This window comes from Austrofundulus limnaeus, unplaced genomic scaffold (assembly GCF_001266775.1).
Source record: "Austrofundulus limnaeus strain Quisiro unplaced genomic scaffold, Austrofundulus_limnaeus-1.0 Scaffold67, whole genome shotgun sequence".
Lineage (NCBI taxonomy): Eukaryota > Metazoa > Chordata > Actinopteri > Cyprinodontiformes > Rivulidae > Austrofundulus > Austrofundulus limnaeus.
The window spans coordinates 1,299,160-1,321,887 of NW_013952469.1; the positions used below are offsets into that span (position 1 = coordinate 1,299,160).

Below are 22,728 nucleotides of genomic sequence, written 5' to 3' on the forward strand. Positions count from 1 at the left end.
ACATTCCCATCCACACGCCATGAATTCAATTAAAATAGATAAACACAGATCAACAGCATTAACATTTCATACATTTAAATCACAATTTAACCAACACACAGTGATATTCTAGGTCTTTTGTGCTGGTCTGTGGGNTGCTTCCTCTCATCACTCTCCCATACAGCATCTCCTTGTGTAAAGTGTGCTGAATAGTTGAACGATGCACAGTGTTAGAAAAATTAATTATCAAGATACTTGACATAAAGGAATGAYGAGCAAGCAGCAGATCTGGTTACTAAGCTCTCTTTTACTTGCAAGGAGTCCAAATGCAGACAAGGTACAAACAGTCAGGTTTTTAAAGGGTCCCCTTCAAARTGTCGTCCTGTTTACGACCATGTAATCKCCTTTTGCTCCCAGGAACTCCAGTTCCTTTACCCCAACCCAACTGTCTAATAGTGGGTTATAAAATAACTCTGCTCTACAAGCTAAAATAACAAGTTACAAAGATAAGCATTCACATCTGTGTTTTTACACACAACATTCCCATCCACACGCCATGAATTCAATTAAAATAGATAAACACAGATCAACAGCATTAACATTTCATACATTTAAATCACAATTTAACCAACACACAGTGATATTCTAGGTCTTTGGTGCTGGTCTGTGGGTCGACTCTGACTGTTCTCAACATCCTTCACTTCTGTTTATTGGAGATTTTTCTTGGTCTTGCCACTTCCAGCCTTGACTTGAACTGTGTCTGTGGTCCTCCATTTTCTTACAATGTTTCTCACAGTGGAGACTGAAAGCTGAAATCTCTGAGACAGCTTTCTGTATCCTTCCCCTAAACCATGACGGTGAACAATCTTTGTTTTCAGCTCATTTGAAAGTTGTTTTCAGACTCCCATGCTGTGACTCTTCAAAAAAGATGCAAGGAGGAGAAAAACTTGCAATTGCCCCCCTTAAATACCCTTTCTCATAACTGCAGTCACCTGTGTATGGAGGTCAAGGGTCACTGAACTTACCAAACCAAATTTGAGTTCCAATAATTAGTTCTAAAGGTTTTGAAATCAATAAAATTACAACAGTGCCCAAATTTATGCAGCTTATTGCACACTTTCTGTAAATCCCATAAACTTTATTTCACTTCTCAAATATCATTGTGTTTGTCCCCTAAATGATATATTTAATTGATTTTTTTAAATTCAAACAATCAATGACTTATAAAGGTAAATCAGGAAAATTAACAAGTCTGCCCAAACTTTCACACCCCACTGTAACTGTTTGATCTACTGGTAAAGAAAACTGGATATTTAGACTTGTACAGTTGAGTGTTGGTTTTAGTTAGTTCTATACTGTATATTACCTTGATTGTGTTGCAGAAAGTCACCTAATAAAAAAAATTGATTTGTAGCTTTAATTTTAAATGTTCACCTTAAAACACTTCCACATGGAGTAATTGCACAGAATATTATCATGAGCTCTGCTTATTACTGTGTTAACCTCTAATAGGGTGATTATTAACCACGCCARCTAAATGGTATCAGGAAAACAAAGCTTATAATTGTGAGTTATGCACAAAGGTAAAAAGTGTGTAGTAATAGCGCATGTATTAGATGCTTATGTATGCAGTTWRTAAAGTATAAGATCCCAGAWTTAAAGGAACCTTCCTGAAGAGAAGCAAACCTGTTAAATGTCTCGCTTTTCAAAGCAACGTCTGGCTTTGGGAGCAACTTCAAACGTGTTTTTTTTTCACCGTCTTCCCAGCCCAGTTGGACTATGAGCAGCGCTGCATATCTTGGTCTCCAGTGATGKTTTTTTGACAGATGGTTACACCTTGGTGTTTTTGTTTCTTCTTCTTCTTCTTTTGCAGATGGCTACACCACAGATGACATCGAGTTCTACTGGAAGGGAGGCGAGGCTGCCGTGACAGGGGTGACGAGGATCGAGCTGCCACAGTTCTCCATCGTTGACTACAAACTGGTTTCCAAGAATGTTGTTTTTTCCACGGGTAAATGTCCTACTGCAATGGTTGTTTATTTCAAATAATACTGCACCTGATGATCTGTAGCCTTTTTTTTTCAAACCCCCATTGGATTTGACAGTACTTCCAATTGGGTCAAAATGAGGATGTATCCTACATGTACCTTTAGTTGATTCAAGCGTTCTGAAATGGCACTGGCAACCAAATAGCAACCAAATAAGAGCAGCAAGCAAGGAGCCGATTATTTCCACATCAGGTAGTTGATGGATGGATTAATAGTAAATTGCTGAACTTTTCTTCAAGCATATGTAACACTTTAATCCCACAGCACAAAAATATGTACAAWAGGTTGCCTTCAGGTTGTGAGATTTTTGCTTAATCATACATTTTTTTTGTATTTCAAAATTATGTCTCAGTATCAAATGCACAGTATAAAGGCATGTTTGATGTAGAACTAAGTGTAGTTTAATATAAAGCACAACATAATACACATATAGGGGGTCCTTGTTTCATCTCTCCGTCAGTTTGAGGGTCCCAGACAGAAAAACSTTGAAGACCCCTGCTATAAAGCAACGACAGATAGTGGTAAAGTGTTAATGCGGAGCAGTTTTATCACTCCCCACAGCTCTGGGTGAATATGGAGAAGTAAAAMCAAAGCATTAGTAATTCCATACACTTTTACCAAGTTTATTGGTTAAAAATAAAAATCTAAATTTTACCAAGTAAATTAAATGAGCGGGGTAATATTCTCATTGGAAAAACAATGCTACTGAAAATGAGGCCTGGGAGTTAAGGGTTGTGTTCAGTGTCACAGCTGCTCCTAGGACTGTGCTCTTCTGGACAGAGGCCTCTGAGGTTGTTCCTGGGATCTGTTTGGCGTCACAGCACCAAGTCCTTCAATAACTACTGGCCCCACTAAAGCCTGTCAGGATCTCAGCAGTGATGTCAATAAACGAATAGCATGAGAGGTGAACAGAGAACTCAGGGAGACTGAATACAAAATAATTATATTTTATTTTCTGCCAGGAGATATACTGTATGTATAAACACATTTTACATTCATGACATGYAGTAAGGGTCCACTTGGGGACCCTTACTACATGTCCTAAAGAAAAGAGGTATGTACTTTGTACAAATGTTTAGACGTCCATGTCATCATTAACTGGTGTTGCAAAACACATCAGTCAGGCAATATTTATAGCATCACAACAGATATTGTCTTCAGCTTTGCTCCTTTCAGGGCAAGCAATTAGAAAATAAGCAGGCAGTTTGTCAAGTAAAAAAAAAAAAAACCAACACTCACCGCATCACATTTCATGTTGTAATTAATGCCTCTGTGCAGCACGGAGCAATAATTCAACATCACCCGTTCCCCACAGGGAGTTTTTGGACATGCAGTAAACTTTGATTTTATACCGCACCACAGAACAAGCCTTAAATTAGTTTTTATGTGTTCATTTACACCCAGATACTTTATTGATGCCTCCTAAGTGACCGCCAAACAATCCGGCCAGCTCTTTCACACCCAATTGTTTGGGTAGAGTCTTACAAAATAGGCACAGACTTGAAATGCTGTTTTAACAAACACAAAGAAATACTATTAAAATAAATTATATTAACTCTTTGCACTTCAGTTGAATCCTAACTAGTCAGTCTGGGAATCTTAAACTACKTAATGCTGGTCATATTTAAATGTTGAATAAACAAAATAAACTGTATTACCTGCAAAAATGCATTGTGATACTGCATCTTATTGCTGAAAGCTGCTTAAGTAGCTTAAGCCAAGCTAAAATGGTTGGGTGTACTCACACCTGACACATCTGGTCTGCTTTAAACGGACCAGAGTTTGTTTCTCCTGTTGGTCCGGACCTTTTATGCAGGTGTGAATACACTCATGAGAACCCCGGTTCAACAAACAGCTGAACTGAGACCCATTTTTGATGTGGTCTCGGTCCTCTTACAAACGAACTCTGGTGCGGTTCACTTCTGGTGTGAATACAGACCGGCCTCGAACCAAACCAACTACAGGAAACATGCACCTTTTTGGACTAAGCAACATTAGCCCTTCAGTGTTGCTAATGCTAACAATGGGCTACAAACAATGAGCCACTGTGGGTCAGAAAACTCCTAAAGGCTGTGGCATGCATTTAACAGCGCTGTCCCAAAATTATAAGTATATCATCGCAAAACTGCCACTGAAAGAGCTGCTCTTTATAATCTCAATAGTCAGTTTTATTAAAGGGATCCCTGATTAGTTGTAACATTAGACTTTATATGATAAACAAAAACTTTAACTGTAAAATAAAGACTGTAAAAATACTGTAGGATGTTCAGTTTTTATCATTTTTAAACTAAAAGTTTAAAAATATATTAAACGTAYGGGGCCATTTTATTTACACGCAAATCATTCTGGGAAATTGATGACATCAACTAGGTCATCAGTGTGAGGCTGCTAGCGAGCTATATCCACCCAGAAGGTTAATCTTGGACAATATCTGACGACTGGGTCTTTTAAATGAAACCAGAGAGCGTTGACAGAGAGGAGAAGGTAGAAATGACTCAGCCTGTAACTGAAAATATAGATGGAGGACAACAGAGCTGCTTCATGGAAGAAGAAACTCAACTTAGCCTGTTAGCTTTAGCGTTAGCCCTGACGCTATATTGCCTTATATGTATTAGCTCGGTGCTAGCGCGACAAACAAGCTGCTCTGTTGTCCTCCATTCATATTTTCAGTTACAGACTGAGTCATTTCTACCTTCTCCTCTCTGTCAACGCTCTCTGGTTTCATTTAAAAGAGCCGATCATCAGATATTGTCCAAGATTAACCTTCAGGGTGGATATAGCTCGCTACCAGCCTTGCACTGATGACCTACAGTAGTTGATGTCATCATTTACCCAGAATGCTTTGCGTGTAAATAAAATGGCTCCGTCCGTGTTAAAATATATTTTAAAAAATTTACAAAACTAAACAGCCTACAGTATTTTTACAGTCTTTATTTTACAGTTAAAATAAATGTTTATCAAATAAAGTTTAATGTTACAACTAATCGTGGATCCCTTTAACAGCACCATCTTTCTCACTGTGTGTGCTCTGTCCTGCCCCCGTCATTTCTGTCCAATTGGAGCAATGACCTTCACCTGCGTTGCTTTGTTTGCATCCGGTGGTTTACAGAGAATGTTTGAGAAACATCCAATGATTTTTGCATGGCTGATTAATGATTAGGATTCCCGCATTASACCTGATACAAACCAGCCTTTATTCTTTCCCCCAACTTTGCCTTCTGCTCATAAGAAAAGCCAAGCCACRATTCCATTTATCATGCTCCAAAAACAGGCCAGAATTCAGGGCGTTGCATATTTTTTGGGGAGCTTGTTGAAGTTCCCGACGTTAACTATTTTTCTATAAAAATACAGAACAGTTCGGATATCATCTTTGTTTAAACGGCAGTGATTCAAGAAGCCTTAAATCTTCAAAATCATCTACAGTATATTTGATTTGTTTTGCATAATTTGACACTGCGGGCCTTGAATTTTCCTCCGAGGCAATTGGTTTTAGAAAACAAAAGGCTTCATGAAAAAAGCTGACACTAAAACAAACATAAAAGGTTATTTTTATTTTAAATTATGTCAACACTGGAAACTCATTCAAAACCCTTGGTACACCTCTGAATAAAAATGTCAAGAGACTGGATGAAAATAAATCGTTTAACTTAAATTGAAGTGGAGACCTTGGGTCAGAAGTACCCCATAAAATGGAGACCTTGCGGGTMAGTTTGATCCAAGGGCAGCAGGAGGGTTAATCGGTATTCAAACAGCAAATTTATGATTATCAGGAAGGGGGGGGAACATCAACCAAGATGTTGGTTTATGTATGATGGAGTCAGTTATTCAGCTAAACAGCCTTAAACATACACATATTTTAAAGCTTGTTTTTTTTATAAAATGCGATAAAGGCAATGTGAGCAGCTGGAAGGTAAAACCCAACCACCAGATATTCAGTCGTCTTGCTGCCGTTAGGTCAAAGTGACCCACAAGACCTCTGGCTGCCTGCTGGCATGACAAGTGGTTTGTCAGTCGGATGTGGGTCAGGTTTGGCAATAATGGCACTGTTTTAAGGTGGCATGCCACAACTGGCCTGGATGTGATTTGGTTTATGTGGTGCTGGCCCATGCATGAACCACCTCTGGCAAACCACATCTGGGCCACCAATCCTCATTCTTTGTAGTATCTGGGCCGACACTGCATTGTGTGGGCCAGAACTGGGCTARACAAGTTTCGCTATGTGGGTTTTTTTAGAGTCCATTTAATTCAACATGACCAGCACTGTCAAACGACACAAAAATGAATTTAACTCAGTCAGTTTTACAGATATTCAATTCTATAATTTCTTTTAGTGTAAATATCTTGGGTGTTGATGACGGCAGGCGATATGCATTCAGGCCTTTCATTTATTTTTTTATTTTCCCGCCTCTTCCTCCCTCTCCTCGGCTTCACACATGGCATTCCTCCCACTCGCGGATGTCGTTTGGTGTAACTGTTATAGCGGTTCTCCACCTACACGCTGGCGTACCTCAGCCTCCTCTTTTTCTCAAGTCTCTTCAACGTTCGCTCCGTGGTGGAGACGCTTGGGTCTGAATTAGTCTGGAGGAGCAAAGGAAGTGAATAAGTTTGTTGTTTAGTTTTTTTTTAAAGYTCTGTTTTTATTTTTAGGTGTTAATGACGTATTAAGTTTGCTTAAAGATACAAGAACTGTTAACCAGGAGCTAAAAATAAGATCAACCAATGAGCTAAAAGAAGTTATGACTATTTTTAGACAGTGAGCTTTAAATTCAGTGACAGATATGGTAAATGTTTTGTTGTGTACACAGTAAAACTCATGAACATTGCAGTGTATCCCTTAAATAAAATACAGGAAGCATTATAACATGAACATTTGTCCCTTTAGTAAGCTAAAAAGGTTCAAATCATGTTTGATAATGTTCATAGGTTCTGTAAAACTGTAGAAACAAATCTGCATTAAAGCAACAGAGAAAAGGAGTAATTTGAAAAGGGCTTGTGTRGTTATGAACAAATAATATATGTTGTACTGTTTGTGGCTCTTTGAAAGACCTCGGTTTGAAGAAAAAGAGGTTAGTTTTGATCTGCCTGATGGGCTAACAGCTTGTCTGATGGGAGCGAAATGGATTGCTTTCTTCTAAGTATRACAATTCAAATTGGGTAGCTCTATGTTAGCATAGCTTCATTCCCATCTTCTATTCATAGCCGAGTTGTGGAAGTAACAGTTTCAGGAGAGAAACCTAGACCAGACTGTGGACTGTGTGGAACTCTCCCTGTCAGAGTCAGTTAATTTCTTGGGTGTCTTTCTAGACAGGAAGCTTAACTGGAAAAGACATTTAAAAGAGAAGTGCAAGAAGGCAGCAATGTGCCTACACCAGTGCTGTAGAATTGCAGGTAGTTGTTGGGGTGCTACCACACAGGTTATCAGATGGCTCTATATGGTCATACTCCGTCCAATGCTATACTATGCTGCTTTAGTGTGGTGGGTTCAAGTCCAAGTTGGGGTGGCAAGAGTGATGCTCACCCACGTGCAACGAATGGCCTGCCTGGGCATCACAGGTTCCATCAGAACTGGGAGAGCTGACTAGCTTGCAAAAGCTAATTAACGTTAGCTTCCCCAAATTTTTTTACGTCTTTAGCTGTTTAGCATTAGCATATCCTAATTTATTTACTTATTTATTTTTTACATGTTTAATGTTAGCAGAGCTAGCAGATTATGAGTTAGCGAAGTGCACTTTTTGGTTAGCTGTGCCCACCTCTGCTATTTATTATGCTTTATGATGCTGAACACAGATGCTTCTGTGATGAACAACAAAAGTTTTGAAATTTCTAYGTTGATATTATTTGAACCACAAGAGATATTGCAAATCTGATTGTGGCAATCCATTTCTAAGACAATTCTGGTCTTGTTTGATATGCCACATGACCACCTTCCCATTGGAAAAATTTGCCCGTGATCCAATATGGCAGCTTTCAAGATGGCAGCCATGTTCTGGACATAGCCTAAAAGATAAACCCATCACCCAGTACTTGCTGGCGTATTCAGATATTACATTTTCCCCTTTGATTCCTGAAATAAAAGAGTGTATTGAGTCTTTTAACTCACCTTTTGTAATCCCTTCAACAAGTTCTGGGTCATCCGTTTTGTCAGAATTAAACTCTATATATCGAAAACCGAGCTATCCACCTTTCTACAAGTCGAAAATGCCCCTTGACACTTTGCTAACATGTTATGAACATTTATGCTTGTGCCAAGAGGCACAGATCTAAACATAGAGGTTGAAGTTCACATAGGTTGATCAGAATCATTTTAATGTAAACAAATAGCTGACTTATTTGATGTCTGAAGAATGCACTTTATTAAAAAAGAGAAGGAATTTTAATGAGACACTAAAGAGACATTTTTCTCTCTGTCCAGCCAATCATAGAAGTGCGCCATCGGTTTGGACCCACGCTCACCGCAAGCAGCTTTGGCTGAAACCCTCAGAGTAGAAATTACACCATAATGAGTCCCACTTCTCCTTCAATTTGAAATCAAAACGAGGAAGAATAGTGGGAGTAATAAGTCATACACGCCGGGTCCAGTGAGAGATACGCTATGAGACGGATGACGTGTGTACTCCAGTTCAGGGACGGATAACAGCAGAAGCTTCTCTCATCCTGAAATCTGACACACAAAGCATCAAAGGTGTTTTTTTTTCTACCTGTGTTTCTAAAAATGGCATTCTGGTACTGATTTAGCATTGAAGCAGGGAGTTGATAAGTCAGAACGTGGTGGAGTTTTTTTTTAAAACACCTTAATATTTTGACACATCAAAAAGAAACAGGGTTGCAGTTTTGTGTGTGTGGAGAAGAGTGAAGGGGATACTTGTTACCGTGGCAACTAATCCAGCCCATGCTGCTGGGGTTGTCATGGAAACTGAAACAAAAACACAAGGTACTCGCTCCTGGCAGGGGGGGGGCGGGGGTTATTTATTTATTTTAATGGTAAAGTTCTTATTTTGAAGTTGTTTTCTTGATTAGCTCTAAATATTTGATGCACTGAAAACCCCCTCAGGCTTCCAGCTTTAGATTTTGTTTTCTGGCTTTGAAGGCTTCAGATGCTTTACTTCTTTGACTCTACTCCACTCAGGTGCCTACCCTCGGCTGTCTCTGAGCTTCAAGCTGAAGAGGAACATCGGCTACTTCATCCTGCAGACGTACATGCCGTCCATCCTGATTACCATCCTCTCCTGGGTATCCTTCTGGATAAACTACGACGCCTCAGCAGCCAGGGTGGCTTTGGGTAAGAAATGGGATCAGGTGTCTCATGGTCTTAGATGCTGACCAATTACTATTTTGTCCATGACTGGTTACAAATGCCCATCTTTTGGAAATCAGTGAAACCAAAGTCCAATTTATGAAGCCAGTTTTTTTCTAAAAGTAACATATTCTAAAAAGATAATTAAATACTATATAAATGGCTCTAAAAGATACCATTGAAAGGCTTACCAATTGTTTTTAGCTCAATACCATAATCAACTTCCTTTTGAATTTGCTGTTATAGATAAAAAAGCACCTTTGTTGTGAAAGGCAGCACCTATTGTTGGAAAAGCTTTGGATCAGTGGTTCTCAGTCCTGGTCCTCAAGGACCCCAATCCGGCATGTTTTAGTTGTTTCCCTGCTCTGCAGTAAGTCATAAGTTCGGCTGAAGCCTGCCAATCACTCACTGATTTAAATCAAGTGTGTCAAAGCAGGGAAACAACGAAAACATGCAGGGTAAGGGTCCTTGAGGACCAGAACTGAGAACCACTGGCCTAAGTGATGGGGAAATTACTTTTTTCCGATAAATATGCTCAGGTGTGGCTGAAAAATGTCTTTACAATGACAAAATCAGCCTAGAAATCATCAGATTGATCAATCCCTCTACTTCTGGTGCCCRTAGTTGCTGATCCTTGACCTTCTTGACCTAAATTGCAAGAATTCGTTGTTGTTCAGAAACAATCCTACCAGGCCCTCAACTGTTCAGCAGGCCCCAAAACTGCTTGAGATGGAGTCAAATTCAGATTGTAACTTCCATAAACTTTGTGCATCAGAAACTCTGTTTTGCCAAAAGATGCCTTTGGGCCAAAATAAAGAAGCTAATGATGCAAGTAATTGTAACTTTAGTTGAACCTGTTGAGATGGAACTGTGTGTAACAGCTACAGCTCTTTAAACCCTTGGTTTTCTGCACCAAAACCCTTTTTCTGTGTGTCTTTTATATCAGTTGATTCTGACTTTTTAATAAAAGTGCAACTGCAGACTTTCAGCTCGTCAGCAAACTTCAATGGGACACATTTATAATGATGTTCCTCTCAAAAGGAGCCAGTTTAGGTGATGCAGGTATCTGGTAGGGATGCCCTACATGACATCTCCCTAGGGAGGTGTTCTAGGCAAGTCCAATGGGAGCTGTGAGAATGGATGGATGGATGGATGGATGGATGGATGGATGGATGGATGGATGGATGGATGGATGGATGGATGGATGGAGAGATCTGCGCAAGTCTTTTTTTGCAAGTCCAAGTCAAGTCTCAAGTCTCTTGACCTCAAGTCCAAGTCTAGTTGCATGTTTTACTTAACTGGCAGTTTGATCAAAGGTATTTTAACTACACTAGATTATATTCTATAATACTATATTTTAATAAAATATTAAAACATAGTATTATGTTTTAATAATACCATTAAAACACAATATTTTTTTAAAAATACAGAAATAACAACAATCAGGCATTTAGAGTATTGTTAACTATATTTTGCACTTGTAGTCTTACAAAAGCATACTGTAATTAAATCTTGCCATTGACAAAAAACAAATCCAACAAGTCTGCTGCTGATTTTACAATAAAATACCAGAGAAAATATTTTTAAATGCATAAAAGCAGGTCAGTGAAGATGATGAACCARAATCCTTAAAGTAAAAGGGCTGTACAAGTCATCACAACAACAAATTCTGGATTTGGACTCCAGACCCTTTGCATTTAGCCAGTCTCTTGTCATGGTGTTAAATAAAGTCTCTGTAAGCAGAGCTTATAATGAATGGCAGCGTAGCTGTATACTGCAACACACCTGCCATGCTGAAGCTCTGTTTATCACACGACATTAACAATGGACGGCGTTGGCCCCTCCCATTCTCAGGTGAGGGGGAGCGGAGTGTATGGAAGAATTATTCAGACTTTAATCAACAGCGTATATTTTCAAGACAGCAGGAGTAAATGTCTTTTCTCTTAAAACTTTATGTATTTGTTCTCARAGGAGCGGAGCATGGATGTGTATTGAGRRAGTGAGAATCGTTAGCCGGGCAGTGAAAAGACTTGCATTGTTCACGAGTCTCAAACCACCATTCCAAGTCAAGTCTCAAGTCTTTACAGTCCAAGTCCAAGTCAAGCCCAAGTCTCTAATAGTAGGAACTTAAGTGGGACTCAAGTCCAAGTCCGAGTCACGAGTCCCCATATCTGCTAGCCTGTGATTGGTGGGTGGTCCCACCGCAGAATTAAATGTCATACCTAAACAGTACACCCACTTTGGGAAACAATACAATTAGTTGATTTTACAATCATTTGGGGCATCTCTCTCAATGAATTAATACTGAGCTGAAAGCATTTCCTTCTTAGCAACAGAGCTAATATTATAACTGGAGATGTTTAAAAAAACTTTTAGAAAAGATTAGGTCTTGTCTGGTGTCCCTCTGCCACAGRAGCCATAATTACACTCAGTCTCTAATGAGCATATTATTAAAAAATGTTTGTTTTTGTGACCAGCCACCACGGGGCCACTGTTAGCAATAAAACATTACCCAAGTAAATGTTTGCTGGTTTGCACTCGTTGAGATTCATAAAGGAGGCTGCGATGTGGTTTGTCTGTGTAATGACTCAATGTGCTGTAAGCCAGGAGTAATAAAGGCAACATGAAGGCTGTCATGGTAAACAGACTGTAGTTTCTCAAGAGGACATAACAGTGTTGGGTTCYGAGTGCTCTGGTGTAACTTAATTAAAATATTGCACAATGTGCTGTTGTTTAGAGACTAATAAACAATTTTATATATAAGTATTAGTTTTAGTATCTTCTACCATACACRACCAGTGCATTGTTTTAACCCTCATACTGTCCTTGGGTCAAAATCTGATGCCTCAGTCTTAACGCTGAGGCCTTGTGGGTCATTTTGAAAATATCATGGTGAAACTGAGTGGTGGGACAGAGTTGTATTACAACCTTGACAAAATGATAAAACTCAGGCCCTTGATTTRCTAACCTTTAGCCTAAACAAAGACTTTTGCTTCATTTTCCATCCTGCAGGCCCTTTTGTCACTACTGATAAGATAATAATAATAGCAGACTAATTCTTTAAGAGCTAGGCTTAAAAAACTATGAATTTAATAAACTCTATCAATCCTGCCAAGAATAGTRGTCAAATATCCAACCAGATTTAGACCACAATCTTGTGGTCAAGGTGCACCTTGCACCTGCAAACAATTCTGTTTGAGAAACATTAAATTCCACAAATGGTGGACACATCTAACCAAAAAGTTAGTTTTGCTGACTCATGATCCACTAACTTAAAATGTAGCGTTGCTAATGCTAAACCACTAAATATGTTAAAAAAATATAATGCTAACTAACCAAACAAGTATAAATTAGAGAAAGCTAACACAAACAGCTAATTGCTAACAGCCAAGACAACTGTCACTCCGTCTGCGTCACACGTCTTTGTCTCCTTCGAGCTGAAGACTGATGGGACTGACACAAACCTATTGATTCTAGCTTGCTTGTCAGCTGTCAGCAGATTCACTGTTGACAAAACCTTATTTATTGGAAGCTAATTGGTCCACTACCAGGTTTCAAAAYGAATTAAAGCTAATCCGCTAAACAAGAAAATTGTTTCATTATTAGCTGTAAGCTAATTAGCTGAACCATGCCCACCACTGTAGGTTATCTGCTGTTGCTGAATTCRGATATCTGCATAAATACCTTGTCACGTTTAGGAAACCAGAGCCCAGATTGGTATCAAATGATGAGCTGCAGCTCCACGTCGCTGCGTGGTTTTCTGTGCGGTGTTATGTAAGTTGAGGTTGACGGGTCCGGAGATGGGAGGTTCTGCTGCGGGTCCTGCTGTAAAGCTTGGCCTCCAGGGCCAAACAGCTCAATCTGGCCACGCTAACTGATTGCCACTTTGGCTCTTCAGTCATCTGTGTATGGCTGGATAATGGACCGATAATGACCTTAACACRTCATAATGCTTTTAGGAAAACATGCTCTTTATCCATTATGCTTACTGCAGCATCCATCTCTCTGCCTCGGCATGTGCTTGTTACTTGAGAGTCTATTCGCATTCCTTTATCCGTCTCTTTCTCACATTCGTTAAAGGCATGCGTGCAACATCCGGTCATTACTGTCTGATTTGTGTGTGTGTTTGCGAGCAAATGGATGGCTGCAATATCCGGCAGCATGGGGCCTCGACCACTGGGGTCCGCTCATTTCTCTTACGGTGAGATTCCGCAGGTAGCTCAATCATAAAAAAAGGGAAAGTGTGCCAACCCGGTGGTAAGAGCGGACTTAACGATCGGTGGGGAATCAATTCAAGGAGGCAGCAGGCAAACAATTGAATTGTTTGAAGGAGGATCTCATTTTTCCTCCTCCACCCTGAGCTGTTCTGAAGGATTGCAAAGGTTACAAATTACCCACTCGCTTCCCTAATCTAGTTGGAGCCCATTTCCTAGAGTCGTGCCCCTCGTTCATAATCAGATTAGATGAGCAGTTGAGGTGTGGGTGCTAGTCGGGAACGCGGGAGTACATTTAGTGTAACGGGAGATCCCAATATGATCGTCCTGACTTTTAAAACCTTTTTTTATCCTCAGCTGCAGACTCATACTAAGTGTACTGTCTGTGACTGATAAACTAAAGCAGTTATTGTTCATTTCYGTCTGACACAACACCTTCCACCTTGTTGAGGTGCATCGCTAAATTGCGCATGTCGGGCCTGCGATTAGTTGGAGATTTGATTGCAGAGTGCCCCTTTTGGTTGAACCGTTATGGCGGAGGAGAGACTTAAGAAAGAAGTAGACTGCGTAAGGGGACAGAAAGTGGGGTGGCATGATTGAGACCTGGTGGGTGAATGAAAAGGKAGGAGGGAAGGGAAAAGCCACGGAGAACAATGAGAGGAAGACAGAAAGTAAGAGAAACTCTGAGAAACTGTATTTCTCCCTGGAGAGAGAACAAAGGCGTGATGAAAAAGCACGGGAGGCCGATGGGCGCCTGGACCCTTGATTAAATTGTCCGAACGAGGAGAGAAGGAGGAAAGGAGGGAGAATAATGGCACAGCTGAGAGAACAACTATAAAGAACAAAGCTGTTGTTAAGTACAAAAAAAAGAGCATCTGAGACAGGAAGCATGTGCACGGGTCTTCGTTCGCACATGGCACTAACCTTGTAATGTGCCAATAAATCAAAGGAAGGGCTAGATCGACCTTAGCAATCCGGCTCCCTCCTCTCATCCGCCCGCGACCGTTCCTTGTCTCTTCACTTTAGTTTACGACACTCATACACCAAATGCCAAGTCTGTTATACAAGGGTCCATTTATAATCAGCTTAAGAAAATTAACTAGCAGAGAAATGTTTTGCCTCTTACATGTAATGGGACAAGATGCTGTTTTATGGCGTTGCAGAAGGTCAGGGTTTGTGTGAATGTGAGCAAGCTGGTAAATGCAATCGAATGCACCCTGGATATTGGAGCAAACTAACTGGAAACAAGCTGAGTCAAGTTGTCTTGACTATATTATCCTCTAAGTTGTGCATAGTGTTGCACCTCTATTGTCCCCGACCTGAAAGGGAAAGTCAGTGTTAATGTCAAATTACTTAAATAGCTCATAAAAACAACAAATGTTGACCAAGGTGCTTCACAATTTAGCTAAATGAATGAATGAAACAAGAAAGAAACACAGAAATGTTCAAAAGAAGTAAAATTAATATAAATACAGAAATACACTGTAAAAACATCAGCTCTAAATAATCTCAAACTCTGTCAGAATCAAAAGCCAAGCAGTAAAGATGGGTCTTGAGAATAGATTTAAAGTCTCAGCAGTCCATTTACGAAAAGGCAAACACAGGTTCGGGGCAGAAATTGCAAAAGTCCGATCACCTCTGATCGGGCTTTTGATCCAGGAACATCTAAGAGAAACTGGTTGGATGGCCAAAGTGCTCTAACTATGATGGGGTCTGACCTTTTAAAACTTTAAAAGTAAGCAGTAAAATCTTAAAGTCTGTCCGAAAGCAAACCGTAAGACCGAACCGGAGACATGCTTATGTTGTTTTGTACCTGTTAAAAGACGAGTTGTTTCATTCTAGATAACTTGTAGGCAATGCAGTGATGATTTATCTAAACCAGCATAAAAGTGTTAGAGTAATCCAACCCAGAGGTAATAAAAGCTTGAATCACTTTTTCACGGTCTTTAGTTGGGAGATACAGTATGACTTCACCWTGGCAGCTCTTATCTGTGTTTATCAGTCTGTCTAATTTCAGTGGTTGGCACAGCTAACCAACATGTTAGGTGGTGGTGATATTTTAGAACTATAACTGGTATTATTAATGTGATTATGATTTTTAAATCAGGTGAGCAAGATCTGGGAGTTTGAACCGTCCTCCTCTATGTAAATAATTTCTGACTGCTAGGTGACAAGGAGCGGTGTTTTTAGAGACAGACCTTAGAATTTCAGTAAAGCAGAGGTTAAGTGTCCACATCCATAGTTCTTATGTGAATCAAACAAGATTGAACATGAAAGAAATCAGCAAATTGTTTTACGAGTGCTCAAATTGAAAAAAAGAGGAGGATTTGCCATTATTTGCTTTTGTTCCTCACTCTTCTCTGTTTCTGCAGCACTTCAGAAAGGCAATCACAGAGCAGTATAATTATTTTTTTCTCTCCACTGGGTCAATTCAGTTCGTCACTAACAGCAGAAACAAATACTTTCTCTTTGAAAAAAAAATCCATGTTTCTATAGCAACAGTCATTTTGGGATTTATTTCTTATAGTGACTTTTGAATTCAGGTGAAAGTGACCAATCTACTTTGAACAATGAAATGCACTGTATTTTGACTATTTACATTAGCTATTAAGCAAACTGTTCATTACTCTACTATATGGTCTAAACTTAGTACAGGGTGAGCCAAAAGCCTGAAGACATCCTTTTATTTCATTATCAAAATGTAAAATTAAATATTTGCATACCCCAGGCAGCAGTGTTGGGCACAGCTAACCAAATCATTAGCTTTGCTAACTCACAAKCCACTAACTAAAACTATAGCTTCACTAATGCTAAACCGATGGTCATTTTGCATGTCAAAGAAAACCAGAATTGTCTCAGAAATTGAAAGTTGCATCAGCAACTGTCAACTACAATTGAGGAACGTTGTTGCACCAGAGATAGCACATTAAACACATCAAATAACGGGCAAGTTCCTGGTTGTTGTTGCAACTTTCTGTGTTGCTATCTTTTGAATCACAAGAGATATTACAAATCTGATTGTGGCAATCAATTTCTAAGACAATTCTGGTCTTCTTTGATATACTAAATGGCCACATACCCATTGGGGAAAAATTTGACCCCTAATTGAAAAGGGCAGTTTTTAAGACATAGCCTAAAAGATGGGCTAGACATTTGACTCACCTTGTAGATTAAAAAAAACATTATTTGCCAAAAAATACAGTCTTTTTCCTGTGACCTTAGGGATCACCACTGTGCTGACCATGACCACCATCAACACTCACTTGAGAGAGACGCTACCCAAGATCCCATATGTCAAGGCCATCGACATGTATCTGATGGGCTGCTTTGTCATGGTCTTCCTGGCCCTTCTCGAATACGCCTTTGTCAACTACATCTTCTTCGGAAGGGGCCCTCAGATGCAAAAGAAGTTGGCAGAAAAGGCAGAGAAGGCCAACAACGAGAGAGCGGCCAAGTACGACGCAGCAAGGGTACGTCTGACTTAGACTACCACACCTCTGTCATCAGTGGGTATGAATACTGTTAGCAAAAAAACGTGAAAGCATTGATGGAAAGCAATAGTATTTTCTTTGCTTCATTGTTATAGAACAGACAACTCACAGATCAATTTTCAGGATTATGTCCTACAGATGTGGCTGAATATTTTCATCTTCTCAGGAGGCAGGTAGTAGGACCGCGTCCCTAAAGCGGTCCAATCAGGTTAAAGGTCTTCGCCACTCACGTTCGGTGAGTTGTTTCCGAGAGTCTCTTAAAAATCCTCAAGCCAACTCTCCCATCGCCCATCAGCCGACATGGATGTGGTTAATTTGTATCTTCTTTTTTTGCCTTGATGCAAAAAAAATCTCTCTATCCATGTCAGGAACTATGCAACAACAGACATCTCCATGACATTATGTGGATAAAATAGATTCTCATGCTTACATTGTGAGAAATGGTGATCTTCTTGGAGCTCATTCTTAATGCATGCTGTTTGTATAGCCATTTTCATTGAACTCATCAGTGAAGTCATTTCTTTCATGGCGCATGAATCAGTTTGACTTCCAGCGGGTAGTCACTGCAGAGGTCCCCCCTCCATAAACAGTTCCGGGAACAAGCACAACTATCTCCACAACATTGTTTTTTCTCTCTTATTTTGGCCATTTTAGGGGTTTAGAAGATGCAATAAAGCAACATTTTGAGTACTCTACTGGCAGTTGGTTGTTCAACAAACACAAACCACCAAAAGTTATCCAAAATCAAGATGAAAAATGTCTGAAGCTTGCAGAAAAGAGGAGCCAAACTTTATCAATAAGTTGGACAAGTTAAATTACGAACTTTAATATACTGTGTTTATGCTAAATAAGAAAAGAAAAAACCCAAAATGGTTTTGGTGTGACAATCAAAATGTTCTTGATATTTGTGTAAGTGATCCCCAGGTAGATCTAGATCTACACTCCATATGATTGTCTTGTAGGAGATATTCAGGCTTTTGAAAGACTTCAGGTCATCTGAGGGACTTGGAGTCAAGGTTAAATAGGTCACAGTATTTGTGTAGGCAATCCCTGAGAGAAGAACTGGAGCCATATTCCTACCATCAAGCTCTTGAAAGACTTAGGGTTGTCTAAAGTGTAGGAACTTGGCATGAAGATTAAATAGTTCACAATATTTGGGAGATTCTCAAGAGAAGATCTGCACAACAACCAAACGTTGTTGTCTGGTTGTTGGCTTCCAAGCCCTTGATGGACATTACATTTTAGGTTTATGGATTTAGTCTGAAGACCAGTAGACATTGGATAGGTATTACCCAGGAGGGGTTCTGAATTCTCTGGACTCCAACCACCCATTGCTTTTTTTTGTTTTGTTTTGTTTTGTTGTTGTAGTTGATATTGGTCCTCACCGCTGCTTTCTATTTATTCTTTCTCAGTTCATTTTGRAAGGTTTGATACACGTATTTTGTCAACAACACTGTAAAAACATCTGTAGTTGGAAAAATAACCAAACACATCTTTATGGGATTTAAAGGATTATCGCTGTCAAACATGGCAGCATATCCAATATTTAGAAAATTTAAAGAAATCAGACACTGACGAAGTTTTTAATCACATAATTACTTATGAAGTCAATAAAAACTGTTGGGCACCCTCCCATTCATACTATTTTGCATGGTTTGACTCGAGTGATACATATATTTTTTAGAAATGAGGATAAACACAAAGTTCACGCAATATTTCAACAAAGCAAATCTGTTTGTTGTTTCTCTTCTTTTTTGTGTGCAGTCTTTATTGTCATTTATTTTTTTATCTTGGCTGCCATGTTTTGAATGTGTTAAATTCCTTGTTCTTTAAAATGTTTTAAAACAGAAATCTTGAAATTATAGCAACAAGATGATGTAGTCATATCTTTAAAAGTCAATACGCTGTAAAAATATTTAATTTCAAATACAGAATTTCAATCCTATTGAATACAGTAAAAAATAAACAAGTCAGTCATTTTTTAATGGTTTTCTTTTTTATTTAAGTAAACATTATGGTTTTACAAATGCATTAATCCTCCTGCTGTCTTTGGGTTGACTGAGGCATTGTGGGACATTTTGACCCAAGGACAGCAGGAGGGATAAAATTGTATAAGAGCAACAGAATAATTAAGCTGGTATACAAAATGACTAAATTACCTGTTTGTGCAACTAGAATATGATAATAAAGATATAAAATGCTATTTTTTAATGTGGCATTGAAATGCTTGTAAACACCTTGCCATGAGATTTTTTAAGTAAACAAAAAAATACATTACCATAATCAAATCTAACTTAAAGAAACTAAAATGGGACTTCACCAGTTGCTACATTTGCATGAAGGAATGAATTTGTTTCTTTTTTATTTCTGTCGAGCTGTTTTGTGGCACAGTCATCATAAGCATGGATTCTGATGTGCAGTCCTGCATCTCTTGCTTTTAATCAGATTACTACAGTTCTGAACTGTCTGAAAACTACTTGAATAAAGGTAATTAAAATTAGCCCTAAAAGTGGATGTGTCATAGTTGCCATCATGATGCTGGAGAAGAAGCAACCTCCCAAATGAAGTTTATAATTAGCGTTTGCGTTTTTGGGATCAAGATTGGGGTTCAGAGCCTGTTCTGGGGTAACATCACTGTTAAAACCCCGTCCCAGTATTATTAAACCTTAAATTTGAAATCATCATCAAGAAGAGGAGGTGGCACCAGCACCCAATGCAAAACTTTGAAGCGGAAAGCATGCAAACCACTGACTTTCTATATAGTTCAGATATTTTACATACTTCCAACCATAGCCGGTAATCCTGGGGGTGTTGGAGTGGTCCTGAGGGCGGGCACCCCATCATCTCAGTGGAACTGCCTGTCCCCATGAAGGTCGTGGCGTATAATAATTTAATAAATGTCAGAACTTGTTCACATGTGTCCAATTTACTGGTCATTAGAGACATTAGAGCTGATAAATCATCACTCAACCACCCCATCTTCTTCACCATGCCCCGACCTCCCTAGGACTTTTTGTCATCATTAGCAAACAGACAAATCAAACTAAATCAACCAGTGGTGGGCAGCACTAATCTAAAAATGAGTTCCACTAGCCCTAAAGCTCTAACTCAGATCTTTAGGTCCCCTATTTCTAAAGAACTAACACACTAAAAGTTTTAGCAAAACTAATTCTAAAGCACTAAAATAACCCAGTCAACMCATGAACATTCTTCAACGTGAGTCACATGTTGCCATGTTGCTCTCTTTATCATTGACATTCCACAGCTGTATTTGGGTTCATAAATTGTCACCTGGTGGATCAGTGACACATGTGCAGCTTTCACCCTCAGTTGTTAAAATTAATGTTGATCAATAACATTTAAAGACCTCAGTTAGTGCTTCTAAATTTAGCCCATAAATTTAGCAAGTGCTAATCCACAAATACATTTTTAAATTAGCAAAAGCCCTAAAGCACTAATCAGGAAATTAGTTCCCCTATTAATGCTTTAGTGCTTTAGTGTTTTAGGGGGACTATGCTCACCATTGCTATCAACCAACCAAGATTCTGGAGTACATGAGAAAGTCACGTGTTTTCATGTGGACATGTTAGATGAACCTATAAGCTAATGGTAGTTTGCTCTGGTGGCTGGTTATTTGGATCTGTTGCAGACAGAGATAGTTGGTTACTGGCACACCCTGAGTAATGATTCAAATCTTTGTACTGAATCAGAACTAATTAACCTATATCCTATATGTCCTTTGGCAGACTTCCACTAAATCTGCGAGTTAGCGAACTTGCTAGAAAAACATTGAAATCACTGAAAACAGTGTGGACTCAACATGAGTCAGTTTCCTGATATGGGGCAAGTAAACCTGAACACACAGTAAACACAATAAGTAAATAAAGTATGCTGTGGGCATTTTCCCCATTCACTTTCCCCAATCACCCTTTCTGATTATATTAAAAGGATTTGAGTGGACAATGACAACTGTCTCTCAATCTGTGTCACACGTCTTCGCCTCCATCCAAATGAAAAAAGGTAGACACACAAAATGTTAAGATGCTAGACACACTGGGCACAAGACACAGGTGTGCAGCGCAGCATGTAAAAGGGATTAGTTCTTTTTATTAGCTGATTTAAAGTTAGCAGAACTCAATTTAGCAGAAGCTAATTGGTCCGCTAAAGGTTTACAAAGTTAGCGAAAATGCTAATCCGCTAAACAAAAAGTTAGCTTTAGAATCAGCTGTTAGCAGATTAATGGAAATGGGACGCTGCCGGTTGCCCTGATTAACTTTAACAGTGATAATTCTGCACTTTGGTTCCATTGCAGATTTCTGCCTCTAGAGTATTTCTTTGCATCAATAAAAATAATTTTTTCACATCTTTACTAACACTTTTGGTTTAATTTCACAGCTGCTCTAAAACGTAGAGCACTTAGCTAGTCATCTAACCATGGAGAACTATAATGGAAAATACATTTGTTTTGGCATACACAATTTTTCTAGTCCTACATTTGCTAGGGTTCGATCATACCATGTTTACTTATTTTTCATATATTCAGGCGGAACCGCATGGCCACGGGAACATCCTGCTGACCACCCTGGAGATCCACAATGAAGTGGCAGGGGGSGAAATCACCACCAGTGTGGCGGACATTAGGAACTCTCAATCCATGGTCCAGTTGGACAGCACGGCCTCGTCGCACATCCAGTACCGCAAGCAGAGTGGCGGGATAGGGCCACGTTCCGCCAGCCGCCATTCCCTGGACCGGTCTGCCCAGATGAAGCGCAGCCGCCTACGGAGACGGTCCTCACAGCTCAAGATCAAAATCCCTGACCTGACGGATGTGAACGCCATCGACCGTTGGTCACGCATCATCTTTCCCTCTGTTTTTTCCCTGTTCAACCTTATCTACTGGCTTTACTACGTCTGATTGAACTGTTCTGTTGTTTATCGTTGTTTGACTTGATTTGTTTGCCCTTTCGTTGTTTTTCTACATGGCAGACTCGGTCAAAGACTGCAACGCTGCAAGAGGAACAAAACAAAAACAGACTTAGAAGAGACTTTCTGAGTTTTGTAAGTTCTCATATAAAATGTTTTTTTATATTCACGGTCCTTGAATCCTTAGTGATGAGGTATTTTTATTTTTAAAAACTACGTATTGTAATTTGGAGTTGTGACGGTCATTTCCCAACTTTTCTCTCTCGGTTATGTGTAAATAGTAAAGTTCAAAGCCAGCAGTATTTTCGAAAAGAAGAAAATRTTACAAAAAAACAGCTAGAGCAAAATGAGTTTTTTTTATTCAAAAGAAACAATTAGAAGACTTTCTATAACTCAGTTTATCGGGTGCAGGCAATATTTAAGAATTCATTAAACTGTGTWATGCTATGCACTATTAATGCATGTGATGATCGGATGTTGTCTTGCCTTGGGTTGTGGTACAATTCTTACAAAAAACCCTACGTATGCGTTCAAAGTGAAAATATCCATCCTACTTCCTGCACTCTACGATGGATCAGTTCAGTAAACTTTTTACCCAAACATGAATTTAAAACGGAGGATCTTTCCCATCCCGCAGGATCATTTTTGACTCAGGTTTTTGAATTTTTTGGCATTTTTTTTTTCTTTTCAGAAACAAAAGTGTTGGGAATTAAAAAAAAGCACAAGTCATGAATAAAACTGCCGACTTTTTTCACATTTTTCTTTGAAATATTGCATAC

General features: G+C 39.2%; 1 protein-coding gene across 4 annotated transcripts in view; it reads left to right on the top strand.

Annotated features, from left to right (window-relative positions):
• LOC106518863 (gamma-aminobutyric acid receptor subunit beta-3) overlaps positions 1-22,407 on the top strand; it is a 93,692-nt gene extending 71,285 nt beyond the window's left edge. For 2 of the 4 annotated variants that reach the window (XM_014010288.1, XM_014010290.1), the window contains 4 exons: positions 1,853-1,990; positions 9,154-9,306; positions 16,758-17,005; positions 21,570-21,941. In XM_014010288.1, the coding sequence (XP_013865742.1) occupies positions 1,853-1,990; positions 9,154-9,306; positions 16,758-17,005; positions 21,570-21,941 (911 nt within the window). Of the gene's footprint in view, positions 1-1,852; positions 1,991-9,153; positions 9,307-16,757; positions 17,006-17,192; positions 17,262-21,569 lie in introns of all 4 variants that reach the window. The other 2 variants (XM_014010287.1, XM_014010289.1) reach the window with 2 other exon arrangements.
• The last annotated feature ends 321 nt before the right edge of the window (positions 22,408-22,728 follow it).